The sequence below is a fragment of the Lepisosteus platostomus genome, chromosome 1 (assembly GCF_059453375.1).
Source record: "Lepisosteus platostomus isolate fLepPlt1 chromosome 1, fLepPlt1.hap1, whole genome shotgun sequence".
Classification (NCBI taxonomy): Eukaryota; Metazoa; Chordata; class Actinopteri; order Semionotiformes; family Lepisosteidae; genus Lepisosteus; species Lepisosteus platostomus.
The window spans coordinates 42,087,671-42,109,583 of record NC_142611.1 but is presented as its reverse complement, the minus strand read 5'-3'; the positions used below and the strand labels follow the sequence as shown (position 1 = coordinate 42,109,583).

Here is a 21,913-nt window from a genome sequence, read left to right as displayed (position 1 = left end):
CTGGTAAGCTATGGTTGCTGCTGGATGTGGTATCAGTGGGACCAGTGGGGGGTGCCTGTCCCGTGGTCTGTGTGGGTCCTAATGCCCTGGTATAGTGCTGGGGACACTATACTGTAGTGGACGCTGTCTTTCGAATGAGACGTTAGACCGAGGTTCTGACGCTCAGTGGTCATTAAAGATCCCCGGACATTTCTTGATAAGAGTAGGGAGTTATCCCATTGTCTGGGCCAAATTTTCCCCCTCTGCCTTTACTGTGGCTTCCAAATTGTACCCATTGATTGGCTTTGATTGTCCCCATTGATAGGTATGATTGGCTTGCACTTTTCCTGCGATGGACTGGCACCCCGTCCAGGGTGTACCCTGCCTTGTGCTCATTGCTTGCTGTGTAGGCACGACACCATATGTTATAAAGCAGTTTGGCAAATGACATGACATATGCACTGCTAACTGTATCAGAGCAGTGGAATACAGGTTTAAAATCAATGTGAGTGGTTGTCTATCAACAACACAAAATCACACAATGACACTGAAAGTTGAGAAGAATTACACTGTATTGACAGGAAAGAATGGTCAAAAGTGGCTCCTCATGTCTTTGTACTACTAAATCCATGGTTTCCTAATTTGGGCCAGATGAGACACAAAAACATTGGGCTTTACTAATATCTAACAAACTGGAATGCATTGCAGACAAAGGATATTACCATTGCAAGAGTTCCTGTACTGTAGATACCAACAGCTCTTAGTTGTCTGAAGATCTGGGTATGTAGTTTTACTCACTATGTTGATTTTGCATACTTTGTTCAGCTGGAAATACCTCCAGAATCTGTTGATACAGTAGTAGATGGACAATGACAGTAATGTGCCATCATAATGCAGTTCCTATTTTTTTTGTACTGAAACATCAAATCTGTCACTAACTGACCATGACCAAGAATTGTCAAGTAGTAGTTCTCAGTTTGCTTAGTACTTTAAGGAGCAGGACTATGATGGTTGGGAAAAGCTCTTTTAAGAACATAAAAAATATTACAGGAGGAGGCTATATGGAGTGGAGGCTACATGGCCCACCAAACTCTATGGTAGTTAATTGATCCAAGTATCTCATCCGGCTGTTTCTTGGATATTGGCTTCAAAAATGTAGCTGGGTAGCTTGTTCCATACTGTCACAATCCTCTATGTAAATAAATATCTCCTGTTTTAAATGCACTTCCACGTAGTTTTATTGCATTTGGACTATATAAAATACACTTGAACTACCCTAAGAGATCAAATCAAGTTATTATTTCAGTTAGGGCTTCAGCAAGTTAAATCATGTTCTTGGTTAACATAAAAAAAAACTCCTAGGAGTTCTTGCACAACTTCTGTGCATACCATTGTATGCATAAACACATGGTGGAGCGGTGGCACTGTGGCTAAGGATCTGTACCTGTGACTGAAAGGTTGCTGGTTCAAATCCTGTGGTTGGCAGAGGAATCCTCCTCTACTGGGCCCCTCAGCAAGGCCCTTAACCCCAACTGCTCCAGGGGTGCTGTGTAAATGGCTGACCCTGTGCTCTGACCCCAACCTTCTCTCTCCCTGTTTGTGTGTCTCATGGAGGGCAAGCTGTGATATGCAATAAGACAAATTCCTAATGCAAGAAATTGTATATGGCAAATAAATATAGATCTTATTTAATAAATGTAGTGCTTCTGTGGTTTCTGAGGTGTCAGAATAGGTCACTCTTACGCGTCCCTGTATTTGTAAATTTGTGTGAAACAAACATCAGAAGCACTGTCTAGCAAATGGCACTAATACAGTTTTTGAGCTTTATATGGCCACAGGCCTCTCCATCAGATGGATGGAGAAGGACTAATCTCTTCATTAGTCTGTCAGGCTGATATGATACCTTATCTGATCTACATCTTTCAGATTGTTTTTCTGTGAATGGCAACTGGAATCTCTCGTAGTCCTTTCAAAAAGTAACTGAGAACGTTTGTTATTTTCAATGACTCAGCAACTCAGTTATGGCTTTCAAAAACTAACTGTTACTGAATCTAAGGATTCACCTACTTATTCACATGAGGATATTCACTGTTGGATCATTTTATTAATAGTCCAGATATTATTTTCTTTGTGTGTTTTATGTTTAATCAGGTTATCTTAATCTTTTATTAAGGCTTTGACTAAAATCTAGTTATGTTTTCAACCTAAAAAGTCGAAGAATATGGGTCCCGCCTAGAGAGTTAACAGACTTTTTCTTTGTACTGTAGCTTGTCTCATACTCCTACAATGCTTTGTGTAAACTAGGGCTCCCATTTCCTTTCACAGTCCGAAAACATACTGATAGGTTGATTGGCTTCTGGAAAAAATGGCTCTGGTATGAGTGTGTCTGTGTTTGTGTCAGTGTGTACCCTGCAGGGTGGATCTCTATTTCAATTTAGAAAATTGATGACGTTTTTCACCCTAAAACTTTTTAAACTCTAAAACCCACTCTTCATCTCCATTGCTTTCACAGTGGTGGAATTCACGATAGTAGTTTCTCAAAAACTTCCCTCTTTAACCCTTTAGTTCCCATTGAGTCAATGGCTATTATAATGTGCGTTTTCCATAACTGGATTCTTCGGGAATGCAGAACTGATAACAATATATAAGGCAATACCCTGTTTTATTTTTATGTTGCTTTTCCTCTAAATGCAGGATAAGAATGATTATTTATGTTTGTGTTTAGATAGTTTAATGGTTGGTTGCATCATTTTGTCTATGACTGTACAGTAAGTATATATAAAATATGTTAAAAAATAGTATTTCAAAGATATGATGTCATATCTGGATTTTAATTTGAACAGATTTCTTTACATAAAAGACAAAACAATAAGAACTGAAAGAAAGTCAAGAGAATTATCTTTTTTAAAGACAAAGATAGATTTCCTGTCTTGATGACACTTTCTTGCTATCAAACTTTTCACCTATTTCCTGCTGTTTCTCATAAACTTCAGTTTGTTCAACAGTTTCATAGTCACATTTAAGTTAAGAATAACTGTAAACAAAAACTGTTAACAATATTTTATTTCAGAAAATAAGTGGGTTTTGACCAATAAAACAAACCTAATTCTCCAGGAGCTTTCTGTGTAACATTTTATTTTGAAAAGCAAAATATTGTTACCGTATGAGAAAAGTTTGAAAGTCACAATGCTCACTGTTAAAAAAATGAATATGGTCGTTTGATCAAATTAGTTCATATACAATACTTTGTAGGACTTTAAAAAGTATATTAACACTCAAAATAAAATAATTATATAAATTTGTATATAAATACAAAATTACAGTTTCTCCAAATTCTGGCAGATGTTTAGACTAAAAGAGCCTGAAGTTGTCTGAGAGTCACACCTTGTGATTCATTGTTTCATTGAACTATGAACTGAGTGCAAAGTAGAGGCATTTGCTATTATGCTCTTGTTTGATTAAACATTAATGTGCATTTGTACTGATATCTTGAGCTCTGCCAGCCCTAAGTACACTGCGTAAGAGTCCATGTGGGATCATTAGCTGTAGGTGTGTTCAGTTAGTTCATGGTATACTTTCGACCTTCGCCCACATTTGAGTGATTCATCCAGCATCACATCCACATAAAGAGACTCAGAAGGGTGTTTTTGTGGGCTCAAACCTCGGTTGGGACTCTGCTGTTGTATTCCGAAGCAATCTCCTTCACTCAGATTGTCTATTTTTTTCTCAAGACTACCGCTCACTCCAAAAGAGCATAGAAGAAGATGAATGTTTGAAATTACAAAGCACACAATTAACGTGACTGACACTTTACCCAAGGAAAGCAGAATATTAATTTTTGTGAAACAATTCTTGTTAGATTCAGATCGGCTGTAAGACATGGTGTTCTGTAAGTAGTAAGTAGTAAGTGTAAGTTGTTGTCCACATTTTGTCCATATAATGAAATTAAATCTTTCTTTCTTGCTCTAGAAGCATTCTAAATTGACTGTCAAAAAGTAATAAAACAACAAAAGTGAAAGCCACATCCTCAACAGAAAGTCATTATAATGATTGCTTTTAAAATGTCACACCATATTTCCATTTCCTGTTGCTGACCTATAAGAGACTTTCTAAGTTTCCACAGCTCACCCAATTCTTTGGGGTGGATTTTTAGAAGCGAGAGACAGATTATTACAGCAATGAATGAGAATAAAACACAACATTGTGAGCAAAAAGAGAAAACGTGAAAAGGCTTGATGTCTCCTATGGTTGTCATATGCTAGTATACATGACTATTAATATGCACTATAAGGTGTGAACAAAAACACTTGCACAAAAGAAGAGAAAGTTGTTTTCCGAGGGCAAACTCGTGTGTTCATTTATTTATTCAGCACATTAAGTCAGTGATTTTCCTTTCCGTAACAGAAGCTTTTCCCAGCATAATGTTATTGAACCACTCACCATTCTTCCTATCTCTTTGAACTGTCACTTTACTGTTATCAGTAGCATGTGATACCTGCATGGTCATTCCTTCCGAAGGACTTCAAGATGAACGTCTTTATTTGGTGGTTCTCCAATTAAAGTACTTCTTGTGAAACGAACATCCCATCAGTTTTCAGACTGGATATTGGATTAGTTTCTTTTTAACTGCTACTACGGTGGCTTCAGTACATAGTAATTCATTGTTTTCATTTTTTTTTAGTTTTTATTTTGCTTCTTTTTACGGCTTTCCAGTGTGAACTGTTACAACTATCAGTCTCCACTGCTGTCACTGCTGTGGTGATATGTGTTTGTTAAGAAAGCTTGCACTCAAATCAGCTTACTTACCGTATATTGTAGATCTACTATTTTCTCACACCTCCATATGGTTCAGTGCCCACAGTTTCCATTGAGATCCCCTTCGCCTCAAACTTAATAATGATATATAATTGATATTAATGCAATTATTGCATAAGTATGAGAAAAATTACAGTAGTAATTAGTACAGTTTCACAGTAGTATAGATGTTGTGAAAGCAACATCATGAAACTGCTCCTGTTACTGTACATAACCAACCAGAAAATATTATAGTTTCAAAAGATCACTGTCAGTTTTTGGTGTCTGTGATTTAAGACCCACAAGAGGAAAGACATGATAAGTAAATAATTTTTTTTATTCACCAAAAATGAATGAACACATTTTAACTGGCCTTTCTGAGGGGAGGAAGCACTTTCATGGTTTTATTTTGTGTTCTGAGAAGTTACGCAACCACCACAATGCGGAACGCTTTTTCAAAGTGAAGTGTTTTTTAAAATAAGCAAGATATACAAAACTTATGGTAGAATAGCCCCTGCACATATGCATTATTTTGCATGAACAATTATGCAAAACAAGCTTATTTTATAGTTTCCTGTTAAATGAAGATTCGATATTGAGCTTTGCACTGGCCACTCGCTTTAAAAGGTATGAAAATAGTATTCAAAGAACTTGAAAATCAGTATGCTTTCTGCGAAGTGTTTGGCATTGTGGAAAAAAAATGCTAAAAGCAAAATTGTTTTATTTTTTAATAGCAAAATTTCTATACATTTGAAAAACACAACTGAATTTACAATGTAGGGAAAATATTGAAAGTAGTTACTTTGCAGTCTTTTAAAAATATTAAATTAGACTGTGCTCTTCAAAACAGAAGAAGCTACTCTTTCTTTTTCAGACATGGATAGCAATGTCACACCAGAAATGCTTGTGATGCATATATTTCAAATAAGCTGTGGTACAAACTCAGTGGTACAAAATCTGCACCATCTTCTGAAATATAGTTCAAGCTCAACTTTTTTATTTTTGTTCTAAACATCCTGTACCTGAAAGAAACTACAAACACAGTTTTAGTCACATTTGCAGTGACACAGTGCCACACCTATTTTTGTAAATGAATGGTTAGAGGTGTCAAATATTTTTACACATGGTGGCAAATATTACCAATTCTGTGAGATATTGAACTGCACAAGAACTAGAGCAATTGGAATGATTTTTCATCTGATAATTACGATTGTCTATTTCAATCTAAAAAAACCTCACCAGCGCAATTTATTATACTGTACCTTAAAATGTTTTAATTTTAATTCTGGTCTTTATTTCTAAGAATGCTCATTGGTTTTCGAAAAACCCTTAGATTCTGCAGAACAATATTATGGAAATAATACTGCGGCAGAAACTAGAAAAAAACTCATTTAAAACTTAAAGTTAAAACAGCAAACAAATTGCTCATAAATTAGCATTCAGAAACAAAGGTAACACTGCCCTGTGCTTCCAGTATGAGTTAATGTTCTGCTGGTGGCACAGTGCCTGTTCTTGATCTCCCTTTTCTCCTGCATAACACAGAGGCCCAGAGATTTGCACTTGAGTCCTCAGCTGCTTCGCTGATCTCCTCGTGTGAATAATTTAATTTATATGAAGTCTCCGGTCATACGTGGCTTTCACGTCTACACTGTAAGACTAGCCAGGGGACTTCCACACTGTTTCATTACTAGTCCGATGTGTCAGTTGATTATCACATTGATCTGCATGGCACTGAACATTGTTTTTTTTTTTTTTGGTAGCTAGAGATTTCCATCTACAAGAGCACATTTTAACTCTTTGACTGCGAGGGAAAGAGAGTGTTTTAACAGCAGGTACACGACAGGCTCTCAACTCACAGAGTCCTGGCAACGACAGTCACAGGTGAAGCTGGAAGTACATTCATCATGAAGCAACAACTTACGTTTATTAGGCACCAGTGACTCCATGTAACTGTCCTTTCGACAAAATTCACATTGCTTCTCAATAGTAAATATCTCTGAAGGAAACTTTTTTCTTAATTACAATGTATTTAAAAAACAAACAAAATCTGTTTTTTCTGTATGTCTTAGATATCTTTCTGTCAAAATCAGATACCATGAAGCTGTCCTTATGACCACGTGTTATATTCTCATGTTTTATATTTGCAGTGTAGAGTGTATGTTTGAAGTACAACCCGAAAACTTCAGATTAACGAAACAAATTCCACCTGTTACCTCATCTCACATGAAGTATAAACAGCGAAGTGATATCATACTGCTCCTACCCTGTAGTCATTTCCAGCAACATCACAGTTTTTGTTTAAATTTGTTAGTTAACTCTTGCAGAAGTTCTTGAACAGGTTTAATTGTTCTTAGTACTGAAGTACTGACATAAAACTGTTAAAAAGATGTACACATCATCTGCCAGGAATGTTGAGTTAACCTGCTCTTCTCCTTTTTTCAGTCATGGAGATTAAAATAGTCAAAGGATTCATAAATCGCAGACAGTGCCTGAAATAGGTACATAGAAAGCAGTTAGACATTGGAGTCTTCATTTATGTAATTTATAGCTTATTTCAAAACAACACAATCAATGTATTTTTTTATTTTTTTAATTATTGAAAGAATTAGTAATGGTGGGTGGACAGAAGTCAATAACTCTTTTATTCAAATTTTATTTTTGTTAAAATTCAGGTTCTGTGTGTACTGTACCATCTTTAAAGTATGTCCAGATATTATACAGAAAAAGGGCAAAAAAGCCACTGCCAGCAGCACAAAAATTAAATTAAATTAAAAGTAAATTCAATTATTCTTTAAAAAATTCTGTAGGAATCTAGAAGTACGTGTTATTTAGGCATAAATCTATCAATTTGAGGCAGCACATTGACACATAAATAGAAGGGCACCGTAAAATTGAACTAGAACAACATACAAATAGAATTTAAAAAATTGAAACGTGACCTTTCCAAATCAAACACCACAAAGATAAGGCATTTTGTATGTGTTATCGAGCTTGTCAGCTTTCTCAGCACAGAGACCAGGATTCTCTGTTTTATATTTTGTTATACTCATTTTTATACTGCTGCTTCAATGGGAGAGAGATTGAGCAGTAACTCACCCAGTGAGTTGAGCCCCGAGAGGAGTTTGAATTTTCCTCCATGATCTCATTATGCCTGTCCTCCTCCCCCTGGTCCAGTGCCCGTGATTCTCCAGGTGCTGCATCAGCTATCCTAGGGGCCAGACCTTCCAAGGAAATATAGAACTGTTACAGCCAGGCTTTCTGAACTCTTCTGTACTGAATACAATTTTCCTTTCTTCTAATAAACACCATTTAATCTACCGCAGCATTATTTCAGTGGGAGGGAAAATATGGAAAGTCACCTTGTTATTTTAAAAAGACCACATCTCATGGGGGTAACAATACTTCTAAATCTAGTTTTATCTTATTTATGCTTTTTATGCACTCATCTTTTGTGTTGAGTGACAAAAACGTTGGCATAAATTGGTTTAATGCTTTATTGCGTGGAATGAATCTTGAGCAATGCAAAAGCTTCACATTTATCTGTCGTACGTGTACTGTAAGAGGTCAGAGCCGTGTCAGAGCGTGAAGGTTCAGGTAGGCGTTAAAGTTTGGTGTGCAGCAAAGAAAAAAAATAAAAGAACACAAGATTTTAGCTGTGGGGTGGGGTGCTGTCAAGGAAAAGCATGAAAATGGGTAATTGGAGTTGACTGGGAGTAAAGAGGTGGGAAACTAAATAATAAAATCCTGGGGAAATATGAAAGGTGAAGAGGAAGTATTTGTGATCTGCTGTACTCTATATTTACTTAAAGAGAATGACTAATTTAATAAGCCTTGCTTTGGCAAGGAAGACGTGTTACCACCCTGCTATGTAAGCTGTAAGTACCAGCGCAAGGCTCTGGAAAAACTCTGGAAGGTTTAGAGCAAAACATATGCTGACATATACTGTACGGTATATTAACACTTTCACATTAATCAAATACACAGGGAGAGGTCCTGAAAATGTACGTTACACATTTATTTTAACTTTTAATGGATGTGTGTGTAAATTGAATGAAAAAATTAAGTCATGTTAAGTGATATTGTTAACTCAAACTAAAAACTTGTAAAACTAAAATAGATTCCTTCTTTCAATGTTACATTGCATAGTGTTTTTTTTAGAATTCAAAAGGAATCTTCTAAAAAATTAGTATATTGTTAATTTTTAAACCAAACCTAAATATTGTTACAGTACAAAAAGGATGTTTGAAAACTCTAAATGCTTAGCATTACAGAATTCAATCATAATGGTAGTTTGATAAAGTTAATATTTTAGCAAAATATGAATGGATAAATATGCAGTTTAATAGCCAGTATATAAAGTTTATATAATTAGACTAAGGAACATGGGTTTTATGTATTCCTCAATATTAACATACAGATATAATTCTGTTTATAAATGTTGTCTTATGCCTAATATATATTTATCTCAAACAAAAAAAGTGTTGACTTCCTTTAAACTAAATCAGGAAACTTAGAAGCTCATATAGTACAAGCAGGATCATACCTGGACCATAGGATATAAGTTTCTTTCTTTTCCAGTACCACAGAAGACTCACGCCCAGTAACACTAACAATATTGGAAACACAGTAAGAACAGCAGGGCTCCCCTGTGTGTCTGCTAAATTACAGTAAAATGAAAGACAAAGAAATGCTAAAATTATGCATGCTTTTATACTGATATCAAATAAAACTAGTTTCAAAGGTAGATGGCAACATAATCATTTCCATTTGTTGGCTCCAGCTAACCAAACATTTCTCAAGGAGCTGACAGTTTCACAGTATGACTTAATTCAAGAAACAGATATATTTTTATTTCACATTTGAAGTTTAAATAAAGTGCAAATACAAAATTAATAAAATGAATAATAAATAAAGCAAATTATTTGCTTTAGTAAGGTAAATTAAAGTGCCTTTTTTTCACACAATCAAATATGCCTGGAAAGAACCCATTCCATATCCCTTGTGCCATGTTATTTTGATGGCCTCTCAAACTGAATTAGAGCACAGCTCACTGCAACACTGTAATGATGAGACAGATGGACACACTGTACTGTTTGTAAATTGAAATATGTATTTAAATTTTTAATTGGAATATGGTAAGCTAATAGTCAAGGACCTATAAACTAAAGAAGTGGTATAAAGTATTATGAAACAAATATATTACAAAATATTTTTATAAATGTTTGGTTTCTTTTTGATTAATGTTCTTTATGCTCACAATTGGCAAGATAGGCTGAGATACGTCTTTTATCAGTTTATGTTCAAAAAGTTATGTTCACTAGCTTTTAATGTTTTAAACTAATCTAGTTTATTTCCACTACTGAGGTGGTCCACTATGACCTGGTATGCTTTCCTAATTAACATAATTACTAGGTTTGCAAAGCAAATAATTTAAAAGTTAATTATTAATCATTTTAAATCTTCTTTCAAACTCTGCAGCACTAAAGTACTTCTGGCTAAAAACAGAAATATTGCACATTCAGGTTCTCGTACAATGTACAGAATATGCACTTATTAAAATAGTCAACATGGCAATTTTTTCCCCTATTTTTAAAGGTACAAAAAACAGATTAAATAACTTACTTTCTTTTGCATTCACTATTAGAGTCGTTCCAAGTCCTTGTGCCATCATTAGCATAGGGATCTCAATAATTATTTTACATGAGTATGATCCCGTATCGTTCTCAGACACACTTGGAATTGTCATCTCAGAACAGTTCCTGGAAACACAATAAGTGTATTTATTCTCTTCACATCTCTGAGCCCCCTTCACTTTCTTATAGTTCAAAGATGACAGTTTAGACTGATTGTTCTTCCACCATTCCAGTCTTAGTTGCTCAAGATTCTGCAGCTGTGTCTCCCAGCAGCAAACCATCTGAACTGAATCTCCCACTCTTGCTGTAATTCTCTCAGGAAAGTTAGTGATGTTCATTTTACTTGCATCTGTCAGATAAAATAGAGACAATAAACTGTTAGTTGTGCGTATGCATAAATCCTAATTTCTGATGTTTCTGATTGTATGTAAATTCCATTATTATGCACCTTTCAAAACCCTTCTGCCCAAAGCTGTTCACTACTATTACAGGTACTAATATCGCTGAATACAAAATTGTATTCTGATGACTGATGTCAGCAAATCTATTTATACAATATGTATATTTTTCTTCTACTTTTCATTTTCTTTTTCTTATGTAAATAAAACAAGTAAGAAATTGTTAACTTCAAGGGCTCCTGTACCTCTATAATTGTGCAGTATTTCTAGCTAAAGTACACATCAAGCTCTATGAAACATATGTTTTACATTACAAACACCTTGGACAAACAGTATGGCTATCTGAACATCACACACCAGGTTACAAGCTTGTAGAAAATGAATTTGAGCAAAATCTCAAGAAACCACGCATACCAAACATATCTGCAATAGTTTATTTTCATCAGTTAGTTAAACGTTTTTGGATGTTCATGAGTGAAATTAAGTGAAATATTGGTCAGTGAATATCATCATCACTACTGTAATAATATGTACAGTAGCTGCATGCAGAGGTCATCAGTGGCCAAGTTGACACATCACTTTTCACAGACAAGGACATCTTTTGATACATCATGTATAGTTTTCTTTGTGTGTTCCAGCTTAGCTATGGTTCTGTCTGCACTCTCTCTAAATGTGTTATATGACATTCTTTCAGTGTACCTGCAGGAGAGGTTAAAGGTATTTTGGGATACGTTATTACTGGTTCCTATGTCATGGACAAGGTCAATGTTTACTAAAGCATGTCAGAGTTCATCCTTTACTATTCCGTACTATTCCATAGTAACCATGTCCCTGTCTGTACTCCTTATAGTATAGAATTCCGAATTTAGTTTTTATTTGACAAGAAGGACAGGTTAAAAGTCTTATATGGAGGCCAGATCATGTGATCAATCAGCTTTATTCATTATATTTATTCATTATTCATTATTTCCCATAGCCCACTATTCCTCTGTGATTACACATAAGTACAGCATTCTAATATAGAGATATGTCACAAATATCTGAGACAGAATATGTATTTGTTTATGTGTATGCAATTTTCAACATACATAAATCTGTCAAGTGCACGCAGAGAGAGAGTTGGTTGAAATGTTCTTCATGAAGTCCAATGTAGTGACCATGCAAAGTGACAAAGCAATGTGTTCTGAGCATGTCACGTTTCATTGATACTTATAAAGTTTTGTGAGTTTGTTATAATGTACCACCTTTAGCCTTCAATTTGACTCACTCAAGAAGGCCATGTCTTTTAAATAGCATCCTATGATGAATAGCCTTGAAAGATAACAAAACCTTCTTCATAAAGTACATATACAGTTTTTTATTCATTTTCTTTGTAGAAGAGGCTGTTCAAGTGTTTTTCACTGAATCATTATGGCCGCCAAACCATGTGACCTGTCAGCATAACTTTCACTTTGACACAGCTTTTCATAGACTTTCACAGTCCATTCAGATTTGTATGTCAGTGACAAACTTTTTTATAATGATAATCCAAACAATAAGTGTATTATAAAAAACATGTATACATATCCTAGAAAATCCATTAGTGATATTATTTTCCAATAAATGTAAAGCAGTAGGAATGTTTTCACATGTGATTTAAAGCATTAACATTAACGTTAAAATGCTAAAATAACATGAACGCAGATTTCTTGGAAAGCCAGTGTTGAGGAGCCTCGGAGCTGAAATAGATGGCAAGAGAAGAAGTAAAGGAGTGAAATTATGCAAAACAAGAGTTACAAGTATTTGATCGTGTAATTTGGTTCCAGTTAGGATAACCTACAAGAATGGTTTTATGGTACTTAGTAATGGTCAAAAATGGTCTGCTGAACTAGCCTGAAGTGTTTTTTATAAATAATTCTTGCACTTTGAAACTACATTGTTGGTACTACTGTATATAGGCTTTTTGTTCATGTTAAGAACATTTTTCTAATATTTGGAAGTAGGTATTTATGGAGACACAATACAGTGTAATTGAATGTAAAACTGTAAATTGCTAAAAACATCACAACATTTATTTTGAGCTTTTTATATAAAGGGTTACCCTGTGAACTTTTCAGAGCATTATATGGAACAGTTGTTTATTTGAAAGCTTAGATCTGCACATAGGGTTTTCAAGTGCCTTTGACAAGAACGTTATCCCCAGCTTTCATTACAACAAGCATAGCATGAATAATTTTTACTTTACATAAAGGCTAAACAAATTAATATTTTGATATTGGAGAAACTGGAAAGTACCACAGAAACTCACCCAAGGAAGACAAAGAGGGCAAGAGTAGGCAGCCTAGCAGTCCTGTGAAGAGGCTCATTTCTAAACAATGCTGATCAGTGCCACAGGCAGAACTGTGCTAAACTCACTAGAGCACACTTCTCGAACGTCTTTCTGAAGGTAGTAAACCACATATCCTCATCTCTGTCTGCTCAGAGATGTAAATCTTTAGTCTACTGTTCTTTGCTTGCGAATGGGCTGTCTACATTAACCACAAACGCATGCTCTACACGTAGTATGAAATGTGTTTGCATCAATTCACAGCACATAGGGCTAGGTGGTGAAATCACTTATTTTGACAAATTTGATTAATTTCTAGAGCATTAACTTTTATTTCCACATTGATGAAAATTACACTACAACTTACGATATTGAATATTGCAATCAGCAGTTCCATCCAGCAACTGTGGTTCTGGTTGGAGACGATAGCAGTCTCCTGTACAGGACTTTGCATTCAGTATTTTTAACAAATTATTGGACTGGTATGTGAGTATAGCTTGCAGCTGTATGCTGGTTTTGTGCTCTTTGCGTTTGTTCTGTGTATCCGGATTCTATGTTTCGTAACCCTTTTTCTTGAAAGGTACAGTCTTTATCAAGAGAGGAGACTTCCTCTCTCACCTCACAACTTAATGAAATATTATGAGCTATGCACGTGTCGTCCTGCTGGATAATACACACTATTTGTGTGGGTGTATGTTAATACGCAAAATAACAATTCATTGTCGTACCCTGACAAAATATATGATAAATTAATAAACACTGTATTTCTGCCTATTTGAATTAATAATATTTAGTGATCTGTAATGTATTTGTGAGTCTTTAAGTATTTGTATACAAATTCATAGTTTTAAGAATCAATGGACACTGTTGTTCGGTATATTTTCATTAATAAAAGATGCTTTATGATCTATGATATGGCATTCTTTTTCAATACAAGTTCATTCTTTTTTGTCACTGTACTGCATTGTTCTGTGTGGATGTATTACTGTCAGGTGCTGTTCTTTTAACACAACAGGCTGTCTCAATCCCATTAAAGGCAGTGTAGGGTGCTTGCTCTGGACTGGCGAGATGGTCCAGTGAGAGGGCAGAACAAGAGAGGCCATTGCAAGCAACATGTTCAACAGAAGAACAACCAGCACAAAGTCAGGTTAATGAGTGAGCGAGAATGAAAGTCAGTCTGATACAATTGAAAGACCATGAAAGACAGGGATGTTCAGGAAAAAGCACCTAGACTCACAGACGTACAGACGGGTCTAGTAAACAAGATACTGATGGTCTAGCAGAAACAGAGAGAAAATGAGCAACAAAGTACACAAAACCAAGCATATCAAAATAATAACATATAAATGAATACAAGTGTATCACTTGTGATTTTGTCACTTCATTTGAAGCATTTTGTCATAAATCCCTTGACTATTTCATGGAGTAATCCTTGGAACAGATTCTTAATATCTCACTTGGTAAATGCAATCTTATGAATTGTTCTTCTTCTTTGCGGCCTTTATAGTCACCCTGTTTTCTGCACTGAACATTTTATGAGAGGGAGGCAAAGCCCCTCCTTGGAGAGAGCTGTGTTACTAAGTGACTACAACTGTGGTAACAAGTTTATTGGTAAAATACCTGCATCATCCACCATCTGTGGGTCAGTTTTATATTTAGTATTAGTGAGTTAGTGTGTGAAAATCACAGTGTAGGGTGTAGTAGAAGGGCCCTCACTCTGGCAATACGAGGTATGGTGTTAGCATTTTATTGACAAACCTGTTCTCTCACTCCATAACAGCCTGTCCCTTTGAATTCAATGACTTTTCCAAACTCCCTAAAGGAAAAACTCTGACCGCTGTTATAGAAACGCCCACAGCTGTTTCTCATTAGACCAAGTAACCACAGCTATGATCACTTAGCAACACAGCCATCTCTAATGAGGGTCTCAGCCTCTTTGCAATCTACGTCTCATATTATCACACTCTGTAGTATCTTGAAGTGAAGCAAGACTTACTACGTTTAAAAAAATATTTTCAACATTATTAAAGATGATATCGCAGAGCCACTAAATGCCATAAATCTGTCTCAACTAAATTATCAAGTTCTGTTTTGTTTTCTTTTAACTTATTTTCATTTTTTTTTCTGTATTTCATTTTTAGCCATTGTTAAACATGGCTCCTGGTGTTAAGATTAAATCCTAATATTAAACACTTCTGCTTACCTACATATATACTGTATATAAGTCAGGCAGCTAGGTTCTCCTTGTGTATCTCTCTTGCAAATCCCCCACCTCCTTGACTATACCCTTTTAGCAAACTCCTTAGCTCAGGTAGTAAGGAGGGTGTTATGTTCCCCACACTGTTCCACAGCATGTTGTGGCCGTGCCCACCCTTGCTGTTCTCTAGTGTGTCTTTTCGCAGTTTCAGTGGCCGGCGGCCATGTCTTTGTTTTGCTTTGATCGCCAAGGAGGTAATTGATGAAGAGCACTTGGCTTTAGTGAGAACTTTCACTGTAGCAGGTCCTATGAGGGCTGGTAATTAAACCCTGTTCATCTCACTCCATCACCAGTCCAGCTTCCTAGTGGAGCCCTTCCTGATCCTGGTTTAGATTGATAGATAATACTTTATTAATCCTGTAGGGAAATTGATGTGTTACAGCAGTCCAGCCCAAGACAAGCAAAACAGACATCAGAATAGTTATAAAACAAAAGACAACAAAATAAATAAAAATAAATAAATACATAGGTGTGTGCAAAATGTGCTATCATAGTCACTGTAAAAACAATAAAATATGTGCAAAATGTGCATAGGTTTATACAGACTGATTGTCCAAAAAGTACAATGGAGTAAACATGCTGTCCATAGGGGAGCAAATGGAGGGCTAACAGTCCTAGCCTAGGGCAGCGTTATATACCCTGACAGCCGCCGGGAGGAAAGACCTGCGGAAACGTTCCCCTGAACACTGTAGATGGAGCAGTCTATTGCTAAATGTGCTCCGCTGCCCAGTAACAGTCCCATGAAGCGGATGAGAGGTGTTGTTCATGATGGCTGTGAGCTTGGTCAGCATTCTCCTCTCAGCCACCACCTCCATGGGGTCAAGGCTCATCCCCAGCACAGTGCCAGCCTTCTTGATAAGTTTATTGAGCCTATTTGCATCTTTTGTCATGATGCTGCTGCCCCAGCACACGACAGCGTAGAAGATGGCCGCCGCCACCACTGATTCATAAAAAATGTGTAGCAGTGTTCCATACACACCAAAGGACCTGAGTCTCCTTAGAAAATAGAGTTGGTTCTGACCATTCTTGTACAGGGCGTCAGTGTTACCAGACCACTCCAGCTTATCATCCAGGTGTACCCCTAAGTACTTGTAGGAATGTACGCCCTCTATGTCCTCACCCTGGATGGAAACAGGGTTCAGCGGAGACTTATTCCTTCGAAAGTCAAAGATCATTTCTTTGGTCTTGCTGGTGTTAAGCTGAGAGATGGTTAAGATGACACCACTCCACAAAATTGGTAATCAAGCTCCTATATTCCTCCTCCCTCCCCTCTCTAATACACCCCACAATTGCAGAGTCATCCGAAAACTTCTGCAGATGACATGTCTCAGAGTTGTACCTGAAGTCAGAGGTGTAAAAGGTGAACAGGAATGGAGCAAGGACAGTCCCCTGTGGAGCCCCAGTACTGCTAATAATCTGTTTGGACACACAGCTCTGTAGCCGTGCATACTGTGGCCTGCAGGTCAGATAGTCTATAATCCAGGACTGCAGGGGAGTGTCCACCTGCGCTGTCCTTAGCTTATCTCTCAGTAAAGGTGGATGGATGGTATTAAAAGCACTGGAGAAGTCAAAGAACATAACTCTTCCATCAAAGTTTCCATCTTTGGGCTTTGTTCATGGCTGTGCTGTCTGGAGAATTTCAGTGGCTGAGAGGTGAGATTCAGTGTGAAGCGGGGACATGTCCTAAGCAGATGTATCTGCCAACCTGGTCCAGATAGCACCTGGGAAATCAGTTCTGTCCCCTTCCAGGCAATTCTCCGGACGGCTGGTCTGGTCTTTGGAGGAGACCCCACCTTAAGGGCCTGTGCCTTGCATCAGCCCGTCTCCTTATGCCCTCTGGTTTGGAGTTCCCTGCCCGACCTGGCAGTTCATCTTCAGACTGGTGCTACTATGTGCTGGTCCCCTCTTCCCCACCTAAGGTGCAGTGACCCGGCTACTCCCCCCAGTCTGTCGAGCCAAGCTCTTGAGTCTGTAACACCTACAATGTCACTCAGTTTCCCAGGTGCCGGGACTGATCATTAAACTGCGTTTGAACAGTCTCTCTGAGAAGCGACATTCCCTTAGCCAGATAAATACTTTGTACATATCTCATCTCTCTATCTCTGTGGTTCTCAAACGCCCCCAGGTGGTACGCCAGCCAACCCTGGAACTTTGTTGTGTGCACTGAAAAATTGGGACGGGTTTTCATATTTTCTATTTTAATAAAATTAGTTTATGTGTCCAATATGCAGCCTAAGTATTTACCTATGATGATACAGCACACACTAATACTTGAGTGAACACAAGAGCTACTATGTAATTCTATACCCTTGTATAGGAATGCATGCTACTAACGTAAATGACCAATTGTATTTAAAAAAAGTTATCTCCAACAAATAGGGAGGTAGGAGAATGTGCATGATTTTGGAACACTGCCAATCTTGTAGGCACAAGCATTATAGATAACAGAATAATATTTTAGGACTGTTCTAGGTTAGTTTGAGAAAAATAAACGGAGCATCTCTGTTTTGCTCCCATGCGCATGATATAAAAAACATTTAACTTCTGAGATGGATTCCTGACTGCCTTTTAAGGGGAAATGAGGAAAAAATTATCCAACAGCTCCACATTTGGAAACAGAACAATTGATCGAAAATTAATACCTCACAAAAATCAAGTATTATGTCCTGGCTGAAAGAAATAGACACCAAGAGTAATGATGCCAGCTCTGATAGTTCATGCACACCTGTTGAGAACGAGGAGGATTATACATCGGCCACTGACACTAGCTCTGCTGCTGAACCTGCTAGTGTTAGCAAGCGTCAGAAAACGGCTGCAAGGCGGTCCAATCTAAATGATCTAAGTCTGGGATTTACGTACACCGGGACAGAGGAACAGCCAAGACCACAGTGTGTCGTGTGCTGTGAGATTCTCGGCAATGAGAGCATGAAGCCAGCACATCTGAGGCGGCACTTTATCAGGAAACATGCTCTCCTGAAGGATGAGCCTGTTGATTTTTTTCAAAGGAAACTTAAAGATCTGAAGCAGCGCAAGTCCACCATAAGGAGCTCCAGTTTCCAAAGTACAAGCAGCATTTTACCATGCAAGCTTGCAGATTGCTAGAGTAGGTAAGCCCCACATACTAGTAAAGAACTTAGTTTACCGTTGAAACTTATTACTTGTGGAGAAAAAGCTGCTAAACAGCTTGACCTGGTGGCCCTTTCGAAATACACAGTCACTCGTAGAATTATTGATATGGCAGATGATGTCAAAAGTACGCTGTCAGAGTGCATTAAGATGAGCTGATGTTTTTCACTTCAATTAGATGAGTCTGTAGATGTGATTGATTTGGCTAATTTGCTTGTTTACGTTAGATACGAGTTTGAGGGCATGTCCCATGAGGACCTTCTGTTCTGCAAGCTGCTACCAACAAGAACTACAGGAGAGCACATATTTCAGCTTCTGAATGAATTTATCTAAGAGAATGGCATCGACTGGAAAAAATGCATCAGAGTTTGTACAGACGGTGCTAGAGCGATGAAAGGCCGACACAGCGGTGTAGTTGCATAAATTAGAGAGGTTGTGTTAGGGTAGCCAGGTAGATTGTGAAGGATCCTGTGCAGAGTAGTGAAACTATGTTCTAAAGCCATAAATCAGAACCCAGTCCAAAAGTTCAAAACGGAAGGATTAAAACCAGGAAAAAGTACCAAAGCACAAAACAAAGTCGTAAACCAGGGAGCTGGAAAGTCAAAGAGTCCGAATACCAATAAAAGCGTAAACCAAAACAAGCCGAAAAGCTAAATCCAAGAATCTAGGTCCGGGGTGAAGAGCAATCCGAAAGCCAGGAGAAATTATACAAAACAAGATGAGGGAAAAGCGCCCAGTACTTGGAGAGAACTTCCAAAAATACTGAGCAATGGGAGAACGACTAGAGCTTCCTAAAATAGTGAAAGACAGAGAATGTGAGGATTGAATGAGACAGGTGAGTGGTCAGGTATTTTTGAAAGGTCTATGCCTTCTTAAAGGGGCGTAGAAGCTGGAAACTTACAGGTTGCTCCAGATATGAAGTGGACACACTGCAGCATCTACCACGAGGCCTTGGTAGCCAGGAAAATGCCTGAGGAATTAAAATCTGTCCTAGAATCTGCTGTCAAAGTTGTGAATTCTATCAGGGCTCGACCAATGAATTTACGTCTGTTCAGTGTGCTTTGTAGTGAAACGGGCAGCTTTTGCTACATACTGAAATGAGTTGGTTATCCAGGGACAAAAAGCTCACGAGGCTCTTTGAACTCCACTCTGAGGTACAGACGTTTTTGCATGCATCTCTCTTGGAAATTCTACTTGATGATCCAGTGTGGCTGGTAAAATTAGCCTACCTGGCTGATATACTGTATTCTTATGTTTGAATGAGCTGAATATGGGACTGCAGGGGCTCTCTTCAACAATTTTTGACGCGTCTGACAAGATCACTGCTATTGCTAATAAAATCAACACAAGTGATGTCTCTGTTTTCCCAATTTTGGAGAGCTATCTGCACACATAAGGTGAAGCACTTGATGTTGCTGTTTGTGATGTGATTGCAGTGCACCTCTAGTCTTTAGGTAAACAGTTCTCAGAGTATTTTCCAGTTGAGGCCACACCAGAGTGGATCAGGAACTCCTTTACTGTTGATGTCATAGAAATACCCAAGGATCTGACCTGTGCTGACCAAGAGAAGTTGCTCGAGTTATCATATGCAGCTTTGATGTCAGAAGTAAAACGACAGTCACTGTTGGATTTCTGGATCCAAAGACAGAGTGAATACCCAGCCCTCTCATTAAAGGTTGTGTGGTTTTTGATGTCTTTTGCTACTACCTACCTTTGTGAGAAAGGCTTCTCTGCTCTCACTGCAATCAAGACAAAGTACTGCAACAAAATGTATGCCGAGCCAGATCTGAGTTTGAAACTCACTGCCCTCGTCCCTGACATTGCAAGGCTTTGCTCGACTAAACAGGCTCACCCCTCTCACTGAAATGGTAAGTGTTCAGTGTTATTGTATTATATGTGTGTGTGCTCGCACGCTCATGTTGGTCATTGAGATTTTCTCTGGTTCCTATGAGAAAATGACTTGTAGGTGGTACTTGGATACTTTGGTTTGATCATTGGTGGTACTTGGTCCAAAACATTTGAGAACCACTGCTCTATCTCATTCATTAACATCTAATCTAACCACTGAAATGTGCATTACATTTAACACATGAGGGGTGTTAAGTCTTATTTTTTAAAGTTTTTTTTGTAAAGATTTATTTTTTGCCATGATCTATAATACTGAAATCATTGTCTTTAATTTCCTTTGACAAATTTAAGAACTCATGATATGTCCTTAAGGACAAAGTAACTATGATGATTACCAAGGCACATTGACTCTTGATTAGAGATTTTGGTTGTTAACAGAGTGATCACAAGGCAACAAATATGATACAAAGAGACAGATTTTTACCATGAAATACTGCAAAATTCAGCATATGTTTGGCGTGACATAACTTTAAATCAGCCTTTGCTTTAGTGTTTAGTTCCACAACAAAAAAGGTATATTGTGCTGAAAGTTTCCAATTTACATTCCATATTTCTTCCATGGCTTTTTAAATTTTAAGTAATCCTAAATAAAACATTGACATTTTTTCAGCTTCTCACTGTGATTTTTTATACATACAATATGTGAATCTTTGTGATAACACAATGAATCTCTGAAAACCTAACGGAAAAATATATGTTTGAAGAATTAATCTTTGGTTAATTTAAGCATACAGAACACAAGTATTTTCTTATAGAATTTTCAAAAACCTAATAGGTTACAGGTTCAATAAACAAGGGAATTAATAAGGAATAGCAATTAGAATGGCTTCTTTCAGTCGTCAGCTCCTTGGACTGCTTCCATAATGACTGAGTGACTGAGACTGGTTCGTTCATCTCTCTCAAGCTATTTCTGCATTTCTCTCTTCCTGTCTGTGCTGTACTTGGTTCTAGAGTGCCTGCAGGTAGTAATACTATCTGGCAATTTGGTTTTTGATGTCCTTGACCTGATGGTGTCACATCATTGATGTTCTCTCTCCTTGGTAAGTGGGTGGCCTCCCAGAGACTAGCAAAGGGCCTTGTAACCCATTTAATTGCTAAGCACTCTATTTAAATACTGATGTGTTAGTGCTACTAGAGCAAAAGCTTTCCACTGGGGTAAGCAATGGGGTGTTTCAATCCATCTACCTCGTAGAACACCACCACCCCCGGCACTATTCCTGAGGTATTTATCTGTAAGACAAGTAATCAAGAGAAGTCAGGGCAGCACAAGTCTGAATCCCTGCAGAATTAGTCCTTAATGGTTTGAAAGGCAGTTCCTTCCACTGGACCTGGGGACTTTTTTTAGTTAGCTCAGTCAAGGGCACAGCTATTGTTGAGAAATGTGGTGAGAACTTCTGAATTCAGCAGGAATCATCACCCCTGCTGACAGACAGAGACAACAGTCAGAGATAAATATCAAATAACATCTTATAATAATAATAATAATAATAATAATAATAATAATAATAATAAT

General features: G+C 37.4%; 1 protein-coding gene across 2 annotated transcripts; it reads right to left on the bottom strand.

Annotated features, from left to right (window-relative positions):
* Positions 1 to 5,089: 5,089 nt before the first annotated feature.
* LOC148677963 (uncharacterized) lies at positions 5,090 to 13,249 on the bottom strand. Of its 2 annotated transcripts, none has more exons than XM_088629100.1 (5): positions 13,092 to 13,249; positions 10,396 to 10,755; positions 9,317 to 9,430; positions 7,870 to 7,994; positions 5,090 to 7,262 (listed from the first exon to the last, which is right to left on the bottom strand). In XM_088629100.1, exons 1-5 carry the CDS (start codon positions 13,147 to 13,149, stop codon positions 7,212 to 7,214), a joined length of 708 nt encoding a protein of 235 aa, XP_088485226.1. In that variant the 5' UTR covers positions 13,150 to 13,249; the 3' UTR covers positions 5,090 to 7,211. The 2 variants fall into 2 exon arrangements, with proteins under 2 accessions (XP_088485226.1, XP_088485235.1); XM_088629109.1 differs by having other exon boundaries at positions 9,317 to 9,379.
* Between the last annotated feature and the right edge of the window lie 8,664 nt (positions 13,250 to 21,913).